The 18,884-nt window shown below is 57.3% G+C and overlaps 1 protein-coding gene across 8 annotated transcripts in view; it reads left to right on the forward strand.

The window, feature by feature from the left end:
- The first annotated feature begins 756 nt into the window (after positions 1 to 756).
- Positions 757 to 18,884, forward strand: part of Unc13a (unc-13 homolog A) — a 49,016-nt gene continuing 30,888 nt past the window's right edge. For all 8 annotated transcript variants that reach the window (XM_041674691.1, XM_041674695.1, XM_041674694.1 and 5 more), the window contains exons 1-11: positions 757 to 869; positions 8,207 to 8,236; positions 8,769 to 8,868; positions 10,847 to 10,964; positions 11,604 to 11,727; positions 11,956 to 12,029; positions 12,356 to 12,410; positions 13,332 to 13,364; positions 14,874 to 15,081; positions 17,489 to 18,028; positions 18,184 to 18,292. In XM_041674691.1, coding sequence (XP_041530625.1) covers positions 848 to 869; positions 8,207 to 8,236; positions 8,769 to 8,868; positions 10,847 to 10,964; positions 11,604 to 11,727; positions 11,956 to 12,029; positions 12,356 to 12,410; positions 13,332 to 13,364; positions 14,874 to 15,081; positions 17,489 to 18,028; positions 18,184 to 18,292 — 1,413 coding nt within the window. In that variant the 5' untranslated portion in view covers positions 757 to 847. The remainder of the gene's footprint in view (positions 870 to 8,206; positions 8,237 to 8,768; positions 8,869 to 10,846; positions 10,965 to 11,603; positions 11,728 to 11,955; positions 12,030 to 12,355; positions 12,411 to 13,331; positions 13,365 to 14,873; positions 15,082 to 17,488; positions 18,029 to 18,183; positions 18,293 to 18,884) is intronic.

Here is an 18,884-nt window from a genome sequence, read left to right on the forward strand (position 1 = left end):
TGTATGGCAACAGACATCCTGTCATATAGATGTTCTATCTTATATCCTGCTTTACAGATTGTCCTATTTTATAGATAGATATCCTGCTTTGCAGCCAGGGACCCTGACCTCATTCTGCACTTACATTTGTTTGTCAAAAGCCTTGTGAAATGATATTACAGCAGCTAAGCTGGGATCTTTCATAGGGGGAATTGTTTCTTTTGTGAACTGCTGATATTCTAAGTTTGGCACATATGCTGGCTATAGGCATCCTGTTTCCCTAAGCAAACAGGATATTCTCATGAGAGCCAGCTAGCTGCAGGTCCTGAGAGGGTCCTGAGGGTCTCAGGCGAACAGGATGTTCTCATGAGAGCAGGCCAGCTGCGGGTTCTGGGGGGGGGGTGTCCAGAGGGTCTTTCAGCTCCAGCGTAAAAGAAAACCTGAAACAAATATAATTCAGTGCTAGGAAACCAGAGAAGGCTCCCTGGGGCACTGGAGACTGGGAACTGAAGAACAAATAGGAGTTTTGTAACCAAGGAGAATGTAAAACAAGAGCACCGGTTAGGTTGCTCAGAGAGGGAAACAGAAACGTGGAGACCTAGATAGGCGGCAACAGGGATGGAGAGGCTGGTCCCTGCTGATCTGCGGGCAGATGGGACCGGCTTGGGCCCGCCCTGCGGCCCGGAGCTTTAAGGCGCCCGGCCCCGCCCCGCCCTGTCACGCGTCTCCGGCTCCGCCCACGTCGCAGCGTCTGCGCGCGTCAGGCGCTGTCCGCGCCCCCAGTGCTGAAGCGACATGGCTGGTGGCTGGGCCCCGGCTTGAGCCCCGAGCCCCGCGCTGCATCCCCTGCGCTCCGGCCGCCGGAGTCATGTCTCTGCTGTGCGTCGGAGGTAGGAGCTGCGTGGACGCGGGAAAAGTGCCGGGTCCGTCCGCGTGGTCGCGCCGAGCCGGGTTGCACCGCGGCAGGGACCCCCGGTGCGCGCCGCAGGGCACGCGCGGATCAGCTCTGGGGGTCCTGCCTGCCGCACACGGGCGTGGATGCGGGGCTTGGGCGCCTGTGTAGACGCTGTGTAGGCACTGGTAGGGGCGGGGGAGTCGGGCGGCTTTGGGGTGCGGGGTGGTGGAGGCAGTGGGCCCGACCTGGGCGTTTGGACACCTCCTCTGGTCCCCACTGTCCCCCACTCAGTGCTGCGGGATCAGCGGAAGCGCCTGGTCCCCTCTTCGCCTCACCCCTATGACTGGAGGGAGGGTAGGAGACTGGGGGGGGGGCAGCTATTTTGGGGCCAAAACGCCATCTGCACCGAGGCCCACGCCCAGGCCCACGCTCCATGTTTGGTGAGGGGAGGCCGGGAACCACCCGAGAGGTGTGACCCCTGCACCTCTCGAAGCCCCGGTGGGGCCAGGAGCAGCCCCAGGGTAGCTCTGCTGCTGCAGACCTTGGGCGGCGGAGAGGGCAGACAGGGGCGCATGCCGACACAGTTGTGAGCTCTGGGTCTTTGGGGTGAGTGTGGGTCCCCCCGCGTCCCTTCCCTTTCCCACCTCCTGGAGGCTGTGTGGGGCGGAGGGTGAGTCTCCTACCGCCTCAGATCTCAGGCTGCTGGAGACCTTGGGCGGCGGGAGTGCGGATTTGGGCTCCGCGGCTGCGTGGTCCGGGCTGGTCCCGCCCCTCTGCCCCTCCTCCTCCTTCCCAACCCCCTCCGCTCGCGTTCCATTCACAAACCCAGCCCCGCCCGCCGGCGTCCCGCGGTGCCCAGCTCCAGTTGGGTGGACGCGGGTGTTCTTAAAGGCGCAGGAACCCTTTTCTGTGCGCTGGTGCTGAGGCCTCCTACCCGCTCAGACCTCCAGGCCTGGGAAGTAAGTGGAGTCGGATGTGAAGGGGACCCTACCCTCTGGGCATTTCCCACAGGCCCAGTCAGAAATGGAGGTGGACCTCTTTCTCAGCAGCTCCCTGTACCCTGCATCCTCTTATCCTGCCTAGAGTGTGGGGGGCGTCACCCCTACTCTGACGCAAACCGGAGGTTTGGCTGCGGGGGTGGAGAGCGGGCAGCGTCAGAGAGGAGGCTTCCAGAAACACTGGCCTGGGGCGACATTTGTTTGGGATTTCCCCGACTCCCTGGGTGAAGGGCAGGGCTGTAGGGGGAGGTAAGCCCGCTGGGAGGCCTTGAGGGAGCCTGAGCTTGGTCAAAGCCTCACAGTAGTGGAAACACCTTCTGGCCATCCAGGGTCCCATGACTGTCCCCACATGTTCTTAGCTAGGCCCGGGACCTCTTAAGACTCCTTGGGAGCTGTATGGCTAAGTCAGGAATATGGGGGCTCCAGTCTCCCGGCAATGGAAACTTCCGTGTTGCAGGCACAGATCTGGAGTGTCCACACATAGGCTAATGAGTGCTAAGATATGCACATCCACGGGCTGGAGCTGAGGCTTCGTGGGTGCAATGCCTGCAGCCCCGTGGGTGCAGTACTTGCAGCTCAGAGGATGCAGTGCTTGCAGCTCAGAGGATGCAGTGCTTGCAGTATACACAAAACCAGACCTGATGGCACCCACCTCTCATCCCAGGACTTGGGAGGCAGAGGCAGGGGATCAGGTCATTCTCATCTACAACTGAGGGCAGCCTGTGCTACATGAGCCCTGGCACACATGCAAGAATAAAATATAGTAAGGAAGATCCCATCCCATCCCATCCCAACACAGGCATATACTTGACCACACTTCCCACCTCCCAAAGCACACTTGTTCACAGGCAGACAGGCCAAGCAGTCTGTCCACCTGTGATCTCACCTGACTTTGCAAGAAGCCATATATATGTGTGTGTGTGTGTGTGTGCGCGCGCGTGTAGAGGTGAATAAAAGAATTTTTGGGAGTCTGCTCTTTCCTTCCATCATTCGGGTTCCAGGGTCATCAGGCTTGGCCGCAGTCAACATTCCTGCTAAAGCCTCCCTCCCTCTTTGTTTGTCGAAATCAGATGGATCTCTTACTGAAACTCAGCTCACTGATTGGCCCCACTGACTCCAGGGTTCATTTGAACCTGCCATCCCCACTGGCTCTTTGCCAGGGTCCTGGGGATTGGAACTCAGGTCTTATTTAGTTCTTGCATAGCAATCTCTTTACAGGCACCCACGAGCTAGCTCCCCAGCTTCTTCCTCTAGTTTTCCTTTAAAAATGAAAAAGATACATTTTAGCCAGGCACAATGTCGCACAACTTTAATCCCAGAACTCAGGAGGCAGAGGCAAGTGATCTGTGTGAGTTCCAAACCAACTAGGTCTACAGAGTGAGTTCCGGGTCCATGAAAGAGAGAGAGAGAGAGAGAGAGAGAGAGAGAGAGAGAGAGAGAGAGAGAGAGAGCATTCTTAATGGCTGAACTCCCTCTGATGTACCCTGACCCTACCATTTGTTCCGAAAGCTGGGCCTCGTGTAGCCCAGGCTGGCCCTCACTATGTAGTAGAGGCTGTCTTTGAACTCCTGGTTGTCCCGCCTTAATCTCTGGAGTTCGAGGATGACAAGTGTATATCTTAAAGTTTCCATAACTATTTCATGAATAAGGTGAGCAGAAGAGGGGGTATGAACATGAATGTGTGGGGGTGAATTTGCCTTGAATCCGGAGTAGTACCCGAGTCGAACCTGTCTATCCATCATAGCAATCTCCCCTCACCTCACAGATGAGGAAGACTGAGCCCCAGAGAGAGGTCCATCACACAGTCAGACAGCAGGGAGGAGCTGAGGACTCCCTGGCTGGCTGTGAACTGGGGAGGAAGGTTGGGTCATGGTCCTTCTGGGAGGTCCTTGATCTTCCTCTTTTCCCAGAATCCTTTGCAAAATTCTGTCCCTAGCTGCCTCATCGCCGCCCTGCTGATACCATCCAACAACAGGGACCTCCCCACAGCGACTGTCCCTGCTTGCTCCCATCTGCTTCAGGATGCAATGGCGGGTGGCAGTCCTGTGCCCAGTCAGCAGCCAGAGTCTCTATTGCTGTCATGCACGGCTCCCTGAAAGGTCTGATGGTCTTGCTTAGTATGCCCTGTGGCCTTCCAGAAGCTTCCCTAGTGGCCGGGTCCCCCACACTGCCCCAGTGAACCCGGACAAGTCTCCCCAGGAGAGTTGCTGGTTTTAATCAGAAAATAGATCTGAGCATCTGAGGCTGCCGGCAGGAAGTAAAAATAGTGCCAGTGACAAGAGACCCGAGCGAGGGGAGCGAGGGGCAGTTCCACCTCCGTTCAGTCGGAGGAAACTGAGGCCATGGGAGGGCAGGGACCTGAATCCCCAGTGCCTGCCCAGGTCTCCCGAGTTATAAATAGCTAGGCAGCCGAGGTGCTTCCGCAGCTGACCCCAGCGTGGCGCTAAAGCTGGTGGCCATGGGTGAGGGAGATACTGCAAATAGAGTTGCTACTTTAGCCTGCTCCACCTTCCACTCCCCAAACCTGGGTCCTTCAGACTCCCTTTCCCTACCCCCAAACACCCACCCCTGCCCCGCAGACACCCTCCCCTTTCCTCCAGACACCCTCACCTCTTCTCCAGACACCCTCCTCCCCTCTCCCCAGACACCCTCCCCTGCCCCAGGCACCCTTCCCTCTCCCCCAGACACCCTCCTCCCCTCTCCCCCAGACACCCTCCTCCCCTCTCCCCCAGACACCCTCCTCCCCTCTCCCCAGACACCCTCCCCTCTCCCCAGACACCCTCCCCTCTCCCCCAGACACCCTTCCCTCTCCCCCAGACACCCTCCCCTCTCCCCCAGACACCCTCCTCCCCTCTCCCCAGACACCCTTCCCTCTCCTCAGACACCCTCCCCTCTCCCCAGACACCCTTCCTCTCCACCCAGACACCCTCCCCTCTCCCCAGACACCCTTCCCTCTCCCCAGACACCCTCCCCTCTCCCCAGACACCCTTCCCTCTCCTCAGACACCCTCCCCTCTCCCCAGACACCCTTCCTCTCCACCCAGACACCCTCCCCTCTCCCCAGACACCCTTCCCTCTCCCCAGACACCCTCCCCTCTCCCCAGACACCCTTCCCTCTCCTCAGACACCCTCCCCTTTCCTCCAGACACCCTCACCTCTTCCCCAGACACCCTCCTCCCCTCTCCCCAGACACCCTCCCCTGCCCCAGGCACCCTTTCCTCTCCCCCAGACACCCTCCTTCCCTCTCCCCCAGACACCCTCCTCCCCTCTCCCCCAGACACCCTCCTCCCCTCTCCCCAGACACCCTCCCCTCTCCCCAGACACCCTCCCCTCTCCCCCAGACACCCTTCCCTCTCCCCCAGACACCCTCCCCTCTCCCCCAGACACCCTCCTCCCCTCTCCCCAGACACCCTTCCCTCTCCTCAGACACCCTCCCCTCTCCCCAGACACCCTTCCTCTCCACCCAGACACCCTCCCCTCTCCCCAGACACCCTCCTCCCCTCTCCCCAGACACCCTTCCCTCTCCCCAGACACCCTCCCCTCTCCCCAGACACCCTTCCCTCTCCTCAGACACCCTCCCCTCTCCCCAGACACCCTTCCTCTCCACCCAGACACCCTCCCCTCTCCCCAGACACCCTCCTCCCCTCTCCCCAGACACCCTTCCCTCTCCCCAGACACCCTCCCCTCTCCCCAGACACCCTTCCCTCTCCTCAGACACCCTCCCCTCTCCCCAGACACCCTTCCTCTCCACCCAGACACCCTCCCCTCTCCCCAGACACCCTCCTCCCCTCTCCCCAGACACCCTCCCCTCTCCCCAGACACCCTCCCCTCTCCCCCAGACACCCTCCCCTCTCCCCCAGACACCCTCCCCTCTCCCCAGACACCCTCCCCTTTCCCCAGACACCCTCCCCTCTCCCCCCAGACACCCTTCCCTCTCCCCCAGACACCCTCCCCTCTCCTCAGACACCCTCCCCTTTCCTCCAGACACCCTCACCTCTTCCCCAGACACCCTCCTCCCCTCTCCCCAGACACCCTCCCCTGCCCCAGGCACCCTTCCCTCTCCCCCAGACACCCTCCTCCCCTCTCCCCCAGACACCCTCCTCCCCTCTCCCCCAGACACCCTCCTCCCCTCTCCCCCAGACACCCTCCTCCCCTCTCCCCAGACACCCTCCCCTCTCCCCCAGACATCCTCCCCTCTCCCCCAGACACCCTCCCCTCTCCCCCAGACACCCTCCCCTCTTCCCCAGACATCCTCCCCTCTCCCCCAGACACCCTTCCCTCTCCTCAGACACCCTCCCCTCTCCCCAGACACCCTTCCTCTCCACCCAGACACCCTCCCCTCTCCCCAGACACCCTCCTCCCCTCTCCCCAGACACCCTTCCCTCTCCCCAGACACCCTCCCCTCTCCCCAGACACCCTTCCTCTCCACCCAGACACCCTCCCCTCTCTCTCAGACACCCTCCTCCCCTCTCCCCCAGACACCCTTCCTCTCCACCCAGACACCCTCCCCTCTCTCCCAGACACCCTCCCCTCTCCCCCAGACACCCTCCCCTCTCCCCCAGACACCCTCCCCTCTCCCCAGACACCCTCCCCTTTCCCCAGACACCCTCCCCTCTCCCCCCAGACACCCTTCCCTCTCCCCCAGACACCCTCCCCTCTCCCCCAGACATCCTCCTCTCTCCCACAGACATCCTCCCCTCTCCCCCAGACATCCTCCCCTCTCCTCCAGACATCCTTCCCTCTCCCCAGACACCCTTCCTCTCCACCCAGACACTCTGCCCTCTCCCCAGACACCCTGCCCTCTCCCCAGACACCCTTTCCACCCCCCAGGTACCCTCTCAGACTCCATCCCCATCCTAGAAACCCCCACAGCAGGCTCCAGACCTCACCCCTAACCACCCTCCCCCAGGCTACTCCCCCACCCTTGCTCTCCCCCCACTTCAATACCCTTCCCTCTTCAGACTCCCTGCCTATGTCCTGGGTCTCGGGGTCCTAGCCTGAGGTTGTCAGAGCCCCAAGCATTCAGGCAGAACGGGGGTGGGGAGACCCCAACAGCCTTTATCCTCTAGCCACAGAGGCCACAGTACAAGGGCCAAGGATCATGGAGGAAGAGGGGAACATGGGGCGGAGGACCAGGTAGGAGGCAGGGGAGACATCAGCTGGAGAAAGTGAGCTGAGGATAGGCGCAGGGAGCTCACTCACTAGCCATTGGTCACACAGCAGCTCCTCTATCTGGCCTGCATCTCTGTTCCCTTCCCACAGTGTCCAGTCCTCCATTCATGCTGCACAGTCCCAAGTGTGCTAGGCACAGTATCAAATCTGTTGGTGTTTACAAACTGAGTTTTCCAGCAGGTGCTTGGTGATAGCACAGTTCACATAGGACCTCAAGGTCTGGAATGGGAGGTGTGTGATGCCACATCTCTTAAGTAAAAAATGGCCATGTGCACAGTATTGTCTCTCATGGAATGTCCACACTGTTACCAGGAGCCAGCTGTGGTGATGGCTTCTGGGAGCGCGGGCTGCTGGGACCTGGGAAGACGGGAGAGCTTGTCCCTGCTTTGGGTTTGCCCGGGACCTGCACACTATCTACACACATCTCAGAAGGGAAGGAAAGGGCAGCTGGAGACACAGAGGGATGGGTCATCTGTTCATGGGCTCTGCCTCCACCCGGCTTTGGAGTGCTGAGTGTCAAGCTGTTAGGACCTCTGACCCTGCAGGTCACAGGGAATGTTTCAGAACCCCATATGTCTATGTCATCCTGCAAGGCCTCTTAGGGGAGGCCTGTCATCTCCCCAGGTCCAGTTTTATTGGGGTTGGAGGGAAGGAGCCACAGGGAGCTTGAGGGAAGGGGAGGGTTGCGCCCATGGGCCAGACACCTCCTGCTCTATCTGATGGCCTTTTCCCCCTCTCTCCTCTTCTCCTTCCTCTTTCACCTCCTCCTTTTTCCCCCTCCTCTTCCCTTTCCTCTTTCTCTTCTCCCACCTTTCCCTCCTCCTCTCCTTCCTCTTCTCCCACTTCCCTCCTCCTCTCCTTCCTCCTCTCCCTCCTCCTCTCCTTCCTCTTCTCCCACTTCCCTCCTCCTCTCCCTCCTCCTCTCCCTCCTCCTCTCCCTCCTCCTCTCCCTCCTCCTCTCCTTCCTCTTCTCCCACTTCCCTCCTCCTCTCCCTCCTCCTCTCCCTCCTCCTCTCACCTGACACTCTTTTTAACCTCCTGCCTACCTCTCTCTCCTATGTCTCTCTTGCTTCCCTGTATCTCTCTATCCCTGTCTTCATTTCTGCATGACTCTCTCTCCCTCTCCTCCCCGCACCCTCTTGCTCACTCTTCTCTCTTCACAGTCAAAAAAGCCAAGTTTGACGGTGCCCAAGGTAAGTGTCCTGTCCTGGCTGTCCTTCACTGTCCCCATGCCCTGTCTTTCTGTCTTTTCTTGTCTGGTCTCCTGGGCCTGAGGAGGGACTTTGGCACCTGTTGCCATGCAGCGGGCAGGTTCATCCCAGGAGTGAGCTTTTCCCCCAACCAGGCCAGCAATCCTCTTTGGGAGGGAGGCAGGGTGAGGGAGTACTTGAGATACAAGTGAAGCCCTAGGCCTGAACACCGCCCGCCCCAAACTCCAGCCCGAGCTCTGTCCCTTTCATATTTTAAGACAGGGTCTCACTGAGCTGGCTTTGTTAGCTTGGGACTGTAGCTGAGGCTGGCCTTCAACTGGTCATCTTCCTGCAAGGACTGTCAGTCCCTCCTGGGGCCTCAGTCTCTCCAGCTGAAAACCAAACCCCTTAGACTTGGCCTCCATTACCCAATTTAAGAATGGATGGTATCTGGTGGTTTTGGGACCCGGGCTTGTGAGATGAGCACACGGTCCTGAGAGGGGACAGCCGGCCATTGTCCCACTCTCTGCTGCAGAGAAGTTCAACACATACGTGACTCTGAAGGTGCAGAACGTGAAGAGCACTACCATCGCTGTGCGAGGCAGCCAGCCCAGCTGGGAGCAGGACTTCATGTTGTGAGTATGAGGCCCCGCCCTCCTCCCCACCTCAGGCTCCACCTTCTCTCTTCTGGCCGCTCCACCCACATCTTACCCACTACAAGCCCCGCCCACAGGCCAGTTCAGACATGGCTCCGCCCACCACACCCATTGCAGAGGCCCCAGTCCCAATCCCTTCTCCCCACCCCCACCACTAGAGACCCGTTTAGACTAGAGCTCCAGGCCACGGCCACAGCAAACCCACAGGTCACGTTTTAGGACGTGCCCGCAGACCCCGCCCAAACAAATCCCACCTCAGCAGGCCCCGCCTCGCCTCAGGCCTCACCTGAGACCCTACCCCCAGACAGGCTTCCCTAACACGGCTGTCCCAGCCCCCACCCAGTGTGGTCATCCTCCCCCACCCTCACCCCCACGCTCCCCTTCCTGCATTAAGCCACGCCCATCGCACTACTCTCTTCCCGGCAGAGAGCCCGCCCACCCGCTCACGGCCACAGCTGCCGCTTTTCTGCTCCCTTCTGCGCCATCCCTAGTCCGATCCCTCTGCCCTCCCTTACGCCCCCCGCCCCCGTCTTTTCCCCTCCAGGCAGTGGGAAAGATTATAAACGCTAAAAGCCTCCTCAATGTCATTTACATAAAACTGTCCCTGATCCCCATGGCCCCCAGCGGCTCCCTCACTTCCTTAGATGCCCTTCTCAACTGGCCACCCCTCCAGGACCCCTTCCCTGACCCGCTGCCAAAATGCTACCCCCCTGTCCCTTCTCCCCACCTCACTGCCTCTGCTGTAGGAGCCCATGTGACCTCCGCAGGTACAGTACAGGGGGAGGGTACTCAGCAAATACTTGTTGCTGAATTCCTGCACCCCCAGCCAGGCAGGGCCACAGAGCCCACTTTACAAAGTGACCTCTCCACTGGGCTGTTTTATTTATCTTGAAGACGGGATCGCATGCAGCCCAGACTGGCCTAACTATATGGTTAAAGATGACCCCCAAACCGGGGCAGGAGAGATGGCTCAGTGGTTAAGAGCACTGACTGCTCTTCCAAAGGTCCTGAGTTCAATTCCCAGCAACCACATGGTGGCTCATAACCATCTGTAATGGGATCTGATGCCCTCTTCTGGCCTACATGCAGGATACTGTATAAGTAAATAAATCTATTTTTTTTTAAGATTTATTCATCTATTATGTACACAACATTCTGCCTCGATGTATGCCCGCACACCAGAGGAGGGCGCCAGATCTCAGTACAGATGGTTGTGAGCCACCATGTGGTTGCTGGGAATTGAACTCAGGACCTCTGGAAGAGCAGTCAGTGCTCTTAACCTCTGAGCCATCTCTCCAGCCCAATAAATAAATCTTAAAAAAAAAATGACCCCAAACCTGATCCTCTTGCCTCAGCCTCTTGAGGGGTGATATTACAGATGTGCACCAAAACACCTGTTCCTTGTCCCATCTTTCCTGTGCCCCATTCTGAGATTTTTCATTCTTTTAAATCAATCACGTCCATCACCCTGATTGGGGTCTCTGCGGTGAGTTCTATTTTATGGATGAGGAAAAGGAGACCCAGAGAAGTCACTCTGGCATAGGGTTGGCCGGCGTATGGACTCAGGCATGCTCAACCCCAAGTTACACCTTAGAGGAGTCTGGCCAGGACCTGCTATGGAGGTGTGTGTCCCTTGTCCCCCAGCGTTGTCAGGGCCTCATGACCCGATGAAGGGCCAGTAAGACAGAGGATGTGATGGTCTCTGCTGCCCCATTTCTTCCCTCCTGGATGCACCTCTGGCTGCCTGTGATAGTCTGAGCTAGATGCTCTTTCCAAAGGCCTCAGTTTTCCTCCAGAAAATGAAACCACTGTGTCACCTCTCTGGACACTTGGTCTCCTCCCGGCCGGCTTCCTACTGCAGTTCTCTGTGTGTGTCTTCAGGCCAGTGCCCTGACCTCTCTGAACCTCTCTTCTCCCCTACCCACCCCCCTTACGTCCCCACCTCCTGTGCACACAGCGAGATCAACCGCCTGGATCTGGGCCTGACGGTGGAGGTGTGGAACAAGGGTCTCATCTGGGACACTATGGTGGGCACTGTGTGGATCCCGCTGCGGACAATTCGCCAATCCAACGAGGTGAATGACAGGAGGGGTGGGAGAGTCCTGCAGAGGCCCAGTGCCTTGGGGTCTAAAGAAACTGAGACTTGCCTTCCCCCGCCCCTGACAGTATCAGCTGGGGTCTCCAGAGTTTTCCCTGGAGGCTCCCCATTGTGTCTGCATCCCAGCCAAGGATTTAGTCTCAGTTAAGGATCCAACTGGCTCTTTCCTGGCCTTGAGGGTCTGGGCATCTGTGTCTAGCTTTGCATCCCTGGACTGTGAGCTCCTCAGGAGCCAAACTAGTGACTAGGGCCTCCTGGGGACTCCAGCACCACCCAGGGTAGACCAGGCTTTGACAAGACACTAGAATCTGTTTTTAAATAAGTGAATGAGGGGCTAAAGGAACACCCCGACACCAAGAACCAGAACCACAGGTGTGGGGGTAGATGGTGTCCTTCTTCACGGATGACTGTCATTGCATGAACAATAAAGAAACTGAGGGTCAGAGTGGTCCTCAGGTGCTCACAGTGCTCATGTCCCAGAATGGGGGGTCTCGTTCCTGAGGGTGGAACAGTCCCTCACCTGTGAAGTGGCAGGGGACTGGGATAAGAGGCCAGTGAGTGGCCATGCCCTTTCCTGGGGGCTCTGACGCTAGCCCCATGCCTTCACCAATGACAGGAGGGTCCGGGAGAGTGGCTGACGCTGGACTCTCAGGCCATCATGGCAGACAGCGAGATCTGTGGCACCAAGGACCCCACTTTCCACCGTATCCTCCTAGATGTGCACTTTGAGCTGCCCTTGGGTGAGTCCACAGGCATGGCCTGACCAGTGTTCCTTCATGGGGACTGAGATGGTGGAGGCTGTGTACTTTAGGGTCCTCCCAACCCATGCTGAGCCCCTGCCTTCCCACCCTCCCCACCTCCATCCATTCCTGGGGTTCCCCAGGATGCTCCCCACACCACCCAGCCAGAGGCTGAGGGAGGGAGGCCAGGTGTCCCTGGCATCCAGGACACGGCAGCTTTGCTCGCAGACATCCCCGAGGAGGAGGCACGATACTGGGCCAAGAAGCTGGAGCAGCTGAACGCCATGCGCGACCAGGATGAGGTGTGTCACCCAACAGCAGCTGTTGCCTGCTGTGCTTGCCTGTAGCTGGCTTCCCGATGCTCCAGACAGAACCCAGCCACCCCAACCTCTTGCCCCATCCTCCCTGCCAGCCCAGCTTCAGGCTGGCTCTTGTCTGTGTCCCACAGCTGAGACCCACGCAGTGTCCTGGATGGGTGGGGACGGGAGATGGGCCACTGCCTATTCCTACTTGGGTGCACTCTCTGTCTCCCCATCCAGCTCCATGGATGCACACAGTCTGGTGCAGAGGGCTTGTTGGGGGTAAGCCCATGTCACCACTGTCCCCTGACACACTGTCCCCTCCTTAGTACTCCTTCCAGGACCAGCCGGACAAGCCGCTGCCTGTGCCCAGCAGCCAGTGTTGTGAGTATCTCTCCCCCATGGCATGACGGTAGTCACCATCCTGTCTAGAGGTTTGTGCCCTGGGGTCAGGCCAAGGCCACACAGCCGATGGCCAACAGCTTGGCAGAGCGGCCCAAGTCTGGTGTGCAGCCAGAAGCCAGAGCCAAGCCACACATGATCCTGCCCAGGACTCGAGTCCCTCAGACACCAGACACATCCAGGATGGGTTCCCATGCACAGAGGCGTCAGCTCCTGTGAGTTCTCTGAGGTCCCTACCCGCCCCGTGTGGCCTCCCTCTTCTCAGTGTCCACCCAGGACGGTGGGAATGGGACAGCAGCGGGGTTCCCTGGGGGCATCTCGTCAGTCACTCATGTCCTTGAACAGGCCACCATGGGGGTAGCCTTGTGACCCTACAACCTTTTCTGAGACATGGTTGTGTCTCTGGCCCTGCCAATGGGAGGCTCTGTGACTTCAAGCTGCTCACTCACCCTCTCTGAGCAAAAAAAAAAAAAAAAAGAAAAGAAAAGAAAAAGAAATTATGTGGACAGAAGACCTAGGGCTGGGGACATGGCTCACTCAGCAGGTAAAGAGTTTGTGACAAAGCACAGGACCTGAGTACAGATTCCTGACACCCCTGTCAAAACTGGGCATGGTGCCAGGACATGGAGGCAGGAGGACCCCTTGGAGCTCACTAACCTGCCTGGTTGGGGAGCCCAAGAGAGCAGATGAAAGACCCCATCTGTCCTCAGACCGAGAGGGGGACGCAGTCCCTGTGTTCTGAAAATTCCTGTGCTGGAGACGATGTGGGGGGCATTGGGAGGCACTGACCTGGAATGACAGCCAGAAGCTAAGGGTAGCCTGCCCCCACCTCAAGGTGCCAGGACCGGGTGGGGCCTGGGATGAGGGAGATGGCTTGGCTTACCTGCGCCTGTTCTCTTGTAGGTAACTGGAATTACTTTGGCTGGGGAGAGCAGAGTAAGTAACTGACCCCGAGACCCTCAGGGACCCCGAGGTTCCTTACTACACTGCACAGGGCATTGGGGACCCTGCGGGGTCAGAGGTGGGGCTTCCAGCTGTGCAAGGCCAGCAGCAGGTGGGGCCCCCACCTGCCCCAATGTGTGACCTCACCCCACATCTCAGCCTCTGTTTCCCTTGTAGCCCTGGAAGTGGCCCATGTCATAAATGTGGGGGAGCAGGGCCAGGTGTCAACAGCAGCCAGGCAGAGACCCCAAACCATCCCTGCCTTTATTCCTAACACCAGCCCAACATGCGTGAGGCCCCTGGTTCCAGCACCAGGTGTCCAAAGCACAGATACTTTTGGTTAAAACCTCGGTCTGGCAGAAGGTATCACTAGGACACTGGGAAGCTAATGAAGCCCAAAGCAGATGATTCCCTCAAAACCAAACGGGCTGGAAATGTTTAGGCAGATGCAGAAAGTTGGATCAAAAACCATATGTTGGGGCAGGCAAGATGGCGCAGCCAAGGCTGACGACCTGAATTCGATCCCTGGGGCTGCATGTTAGGAGGTGAGAGCTGGCTCCTGTAATATTCCTCTGGCCTCCACACAGATGCTGTGTTACCTGTGCCCACAATGGACAGATGCAATATAATAATTTAATAAACATCTGGCAAACAAGCACAGACTCCAACTGAGATGGCTTTCCTGTCCAAAATAGCATTGTCTAGACAAAAAAATCATTACTTGGAGGTCTTACACAGTTTGAGCTGAGAATATACAACTGGTCTGTGAGAGTCTGGGTCAGAGAATGCCCCTTTAGCCAAAGACACAAGCCAGATAACTTGGTGGAGAAAATGGTTGGGCAGCAGGGTGCTTGGGTAAGTGTGGCCAACTGTCCTGAGTGTCGGGGATGTTTGTCTAGGGGCCACTAGAAGGGCGCCCTGCACTAGGAAGTGAGTCATGTCCAGGCTCTGAAAAAAACTAAGTCCCTACTGCTGCTCAGGCCTTCCTTAACCTAGATAATGTTGTTCTAGATGACACAGTGAGTCCTGCTCCCCGATGACACAGTTGGGTCCCCAAGTCCTCTGAGATGACACAGTTGGGTCCCCAAGTCCTCTGAGATGACACAGTTGGGTCCCCAAGTCCTCTGAGATGACAGAGTTGGGTCCCCAAGTCCTCTGAGATGACACAGTTGGGTCCCCAAGTCCTCTGAGATGACACAGTTGGGTCCCCATGTCCTCTGAGATGACACAGTTGGGTCCCCAAGTCCTCTGAGATGACACAGTTGGGTCCCCAAGTCCTCTGAGATGACACAGTTGGGTCCCCAAGTCCTCCCAGATGACTCAGTTGGGTCCCCATGTCCTCCCAGATGACACAGTTGGGTCCCCAAGTCCTCTGAGATGACACAGTTGGGTGTCGGTCCTCCCTGCTCTGCAGCCCTCGCAGTGGGTGGGGTAGCAGAGGATGAAGATGCCCCAGCCTGGAGGTTGGTTTAGCCCCACTGTGCCCCCTCCTTCCTCCTGCAGATGAGGACCCCGACAGTGCTGTGGATGACCGGGACAGCGACTATCGGAGTGAGACCAGCAACAGCATCCCGCCACCCTACTACACGACATCGCAGCCCAACGCCTCTGTGCACCAGTACTCCGTGCGGCCGCCCCCTCTGGGGTCCCGGGAGTCCTACAGTGACTCCATGCACAGCTATGAGGAGTTCTCCGAGCCTCGGGCACTCAGGTGGCTGGGGGCTGGGAGTGCATGCCTTTAATCCACCATTTAGGAGGCCTGCCTGGGTCAAGTTGGACCGATCTCACGGAATGTTTTTATTTATATTTGTTTCTTTGGTTTATTGGGGGGCATGTATTATGGGGGTGTGTATGTGGGGTGTCAGACAACAACTTTTTTGCTCTCTCCTGCTACTTTGTGGGTCCCTGCATTGAACTCAGGTCGCCAGGCTTGGTGGCAAGCACCTACCTGTACTCACTGAGCTATCTTACTGGTCCCTGGTGCTTTGTTTAACACCAGAGCCTTTATTTAATATGGGGAGGCAGGAGGATCAGGAGTTCACAGCTATTCTAATTACATTGGGAGTTGGAGGCTAGCCTGGGCTACATGAAGCCCTGTTTCAAAAAGCAAAACAGATTGGACAGTGGTGGTGCATGCCTTTAATCCCAGCATTTAGGAGGCAGAGGAAGGGATCTCTGAGTTCCATGACAGCCAGGGTTACATAGAGACATCCTGTCTTGAAAAACCAAACGAGGACTAGGTGCCACTTCTTTTTTTAAAAAAAATATTTATTTATTATGTATACCATATTCTGTCTGTGTGTATGCCTGCAGGCCAGAAGAGGGCACCAGATATCATTACAGATGGTTGTGAGTCACCATGTGGTTGCTGGGAATTGAACTCAGGACCTTTGGAAGAGCAGGCAGTGCTTTTAACCTCTGAGCCATCTCTCCAGCCCACTAGGTGCCACTTCTTATCCTGTGTGCATGCCCCCTTTTATTTATTTATTTAGTTAGTTAGTTAGTTAGTTAATTAGTTATTTTTGGTTTTTCGAGACAGGGTTTCTCTGTGGTTTTGGAGCCTGTCCTGGAACTAGCTCTTGTAGACCAGGCTGGTCTCGAATTCACAGAGATCCGCCTGCTTCTGCCTCCTGAGTGCTGGGATTAAAGGCGTGCCCCACCACCGCCCGGCTATGCCCCCTTTTAAAACACTGGCTACACGAGCTCCTGGCCTTTGCCTCCAAATGCTGCAATAAAGGTGTGTACCACTTGCAGTTTACGCTAGGGATGGAAGCCAAGGCCTTGCGCATGCTAACCAGGCATTTCATCACGCATGCTAACCGGGCACTACAGGCACGCAGTACAGGTACTCCACCGCGCATGCTAACCAGGCACTTCACCAGCCAATCAGCAAGCATCCTATCAGCTCCCACACATCTCTGGGGGTTGGACGGTGGAACAGGGTGTGCGAACCCCCTAAGCTTGGCTGTGGACAGGCTACGGAGGTTTAAATGGTTTTCTGGAAGCAGAAACGGATAGAATCCGTCTGTCTCCTGAGACCAGCCTCCACCCAGGCCACGCTGCCTGGTGTGGTCAGTGCTGGCTGGTGCAGGTGCAGGAAAGGACTGGGTCCTGCCGTGGGGTCAGGGACATCGGGGAGGGCTTTCTGGAGGACAGCTGGAGTCTCCCTTAAGGGCCAAGTAAAGTTTCCGCCAGGGACAAAGAGCAGTGTGACTGGGGGCTGCCAGGTGCAGAAAGACCCTGGGTGAATGGGCGGAGACGAGGGCCCAAGGATGGAATGGATCCAGACTCAGACTAGGGGAGGCAGTGGGAAAAAAGCCTGGTGCCGCCTAGTCCACCCTTAGTGCAAGCAGGGGGAGCAAGCCTGAGGTGGACTCCAGCTGGGGACGGGTCCCCCCTCCCTGCACCCCACCCCCGCAGGGCAGTTTGGAACCTCACCACTAGGGAGAGTGTGCTATATTCCTTGGTTGACATCCCGTCTATCTAGTCTCCAGCCCCGGATGTGTAGCTAACACATCTAAATGACAAATAAGGGTTTCAGGGGTTCCCATATTACAACGCCACTCCTGAGGATAGCAGGTTTGTTGAATGACTGAATGAGTGTTAGAATGAGTGTTCAGTGGTTGCCATAAGCAGGGACAGGTTATGTCTGGGAGGATCTAGGGCAAACATTAGGAGCTTATAATGGAAGACTGGACATGGCCAGAGAGTCCGGGGCTTTGGGGAAGGGAGTGCACACTGAGGCTGGGCTGTAATAATGACTGAGTCTGTGCCAGGAGAGTAAGGGTCCGTATGTCATAGTCAAACCAGCAGCACGCGTGCCAAGCAGGGGCACACATACACTCACTAGGTGCTTAATACACGCTAAACACATGTGTGGGTCAAAGAAGAGGTCTGTGTTCCTGAAGCAGAAAAGAATGAGCCCACAGTAGGTGTTCAGTCCATGATGAGTGGGTGTGTGGTCCGTGTTCCAGCAGCAAGCACACCAAAGTCAGTGCTGACCACAGAGCTGCTGTGGGGCCCACAGACCTTGAGCTGGAGTGTGTTGAGCACACCCTGGGTGAACGGTGTGTGCACAGGGTTGGCGATGTGGCCGAGGTCTGATCGCTTTTCCACAGCCCCACAGGCAGCAGCCGCTATGCCTCCTCCGGGGAGCTGAGCCAGGGCAGTTCTCAGCTGAGTGAGGACTTCGACCCCGATGAGCACAGCCTACAAGGCTCGGAGCTGGATGATGAAAGGGACCGCGATTCCTATCACTCCTGCCACAGCTCTGTGAGCTACCACAAGGACTCGTCCCACTGGGACCAGGGTGAGGAGGATTTGGAAGATGAGGAGCTGCCCGAGGAGGAGGAGGAGGAGGAGGAGGAGGAGGAGGAGGAGGAGGAAGAGGAAGAAGAGGAGGAGGAGTTAGAGGAGGAGGAGGAGGTGCCCGATGACCTGGCTAGCTATGCTCAGCAGGAAGACACTACTGTGACTGAACCCAAAGAGTTCAAGCGCATCAGCTTCCCACCGTCTGCACCTCAGAAGGAGGATAAGGTCCCGGCTGTGCCCACAGAAGCCCCTGATGTCGCCAAGGGCGTCCCCAAGCCGGCCACCCCTGAAGAGATGGCAGCAGCAGAACACACACAGGAAGCCGAGGCCCCCAAGGTTGAAGAGAGGTATCTGGAGGTCTGAGGTACAGGGCACTCACCAGGCCAGGATGCAGAGGGCTCTGTGGGCCCTGGAGGGCTGCCCAGTGGGTGGGCAGAGTGTGAACAGGAGGTCAGGGTTCCTTAGAGCCATTCTGAGTCTCTGTCTGCCTTCCCTGGCTTAGTTTCAGGTCTCGAGAGAATGAGGAGGGCCAGGAAGGGCAAGATGCCATGTCCAGGGCCAAATCTAACTGGCTGCGAGCTTTCAACAAGGTGCGGATGCAGCTGCAGGAGGTAAGTGACAGGCGCAGCCCATGCATCACCTGTCCATGTCTGCCATGGAGGCCACGCCCACCAAGACCCTCATCACCACACACTAGCGTGACTGTGCTCAACGATATCATGCCCACCACCACCACACCCTGCTTGACAGCAGACTTTTGGGAAGGTCACTGCCTGGACTCTCCCGGGCCTGGCCCTGTTCTGACCCCCTGGCTCCACACCCATCGAAACTGGGCTGGAGCATCAGAAAGCCAGATGCTTAGATCATCCTATGTCATAGTGCAAATATTCCAAACCAGGTTTCTTCTCCATTTAAGAAGAGAATGTAGCCGGGCGATCGTGGTGCACACTTTTAATCCCAGCACTTGGGAGGCAGAGGCAGGCGGATCTCTGTGAGTTTGAGGCCAGCCTGATCTACAGAGCAAGTTCCAGAATAGTTAGGGCTATTACACAGAGAAATCCTGTCTCGAAAAATGTGTGTGTGTGTGTGTGTGTGTGTGTGAGAGAGAGAGAGAGAGAGAGAGAGAGAGTAAAAAATAGAGCTGGAGAAACGGCTCAGCAGTTAAGAGCACTGACTGCAGAGGACCTGGGTACGAGTCTCAGC

The sequence above is a fragment of the Microtus oregoni genome, unplaced genomic scaffold, assembly GCF_018167655.1.
Source record: "Microtus oregoni isolate MIOR12 unplaced genomic scaffold, Mior012 000025F_ref0000491, whole genome shotgun sequence".
In the NCBI taxonomy this organism is placed as follows: domain Eukaryota; kingdom Metazoa; phylum Chordata; class Mammalia; order Rodentia; family Cricetidae; genus Microtus; species Microtus oregoni.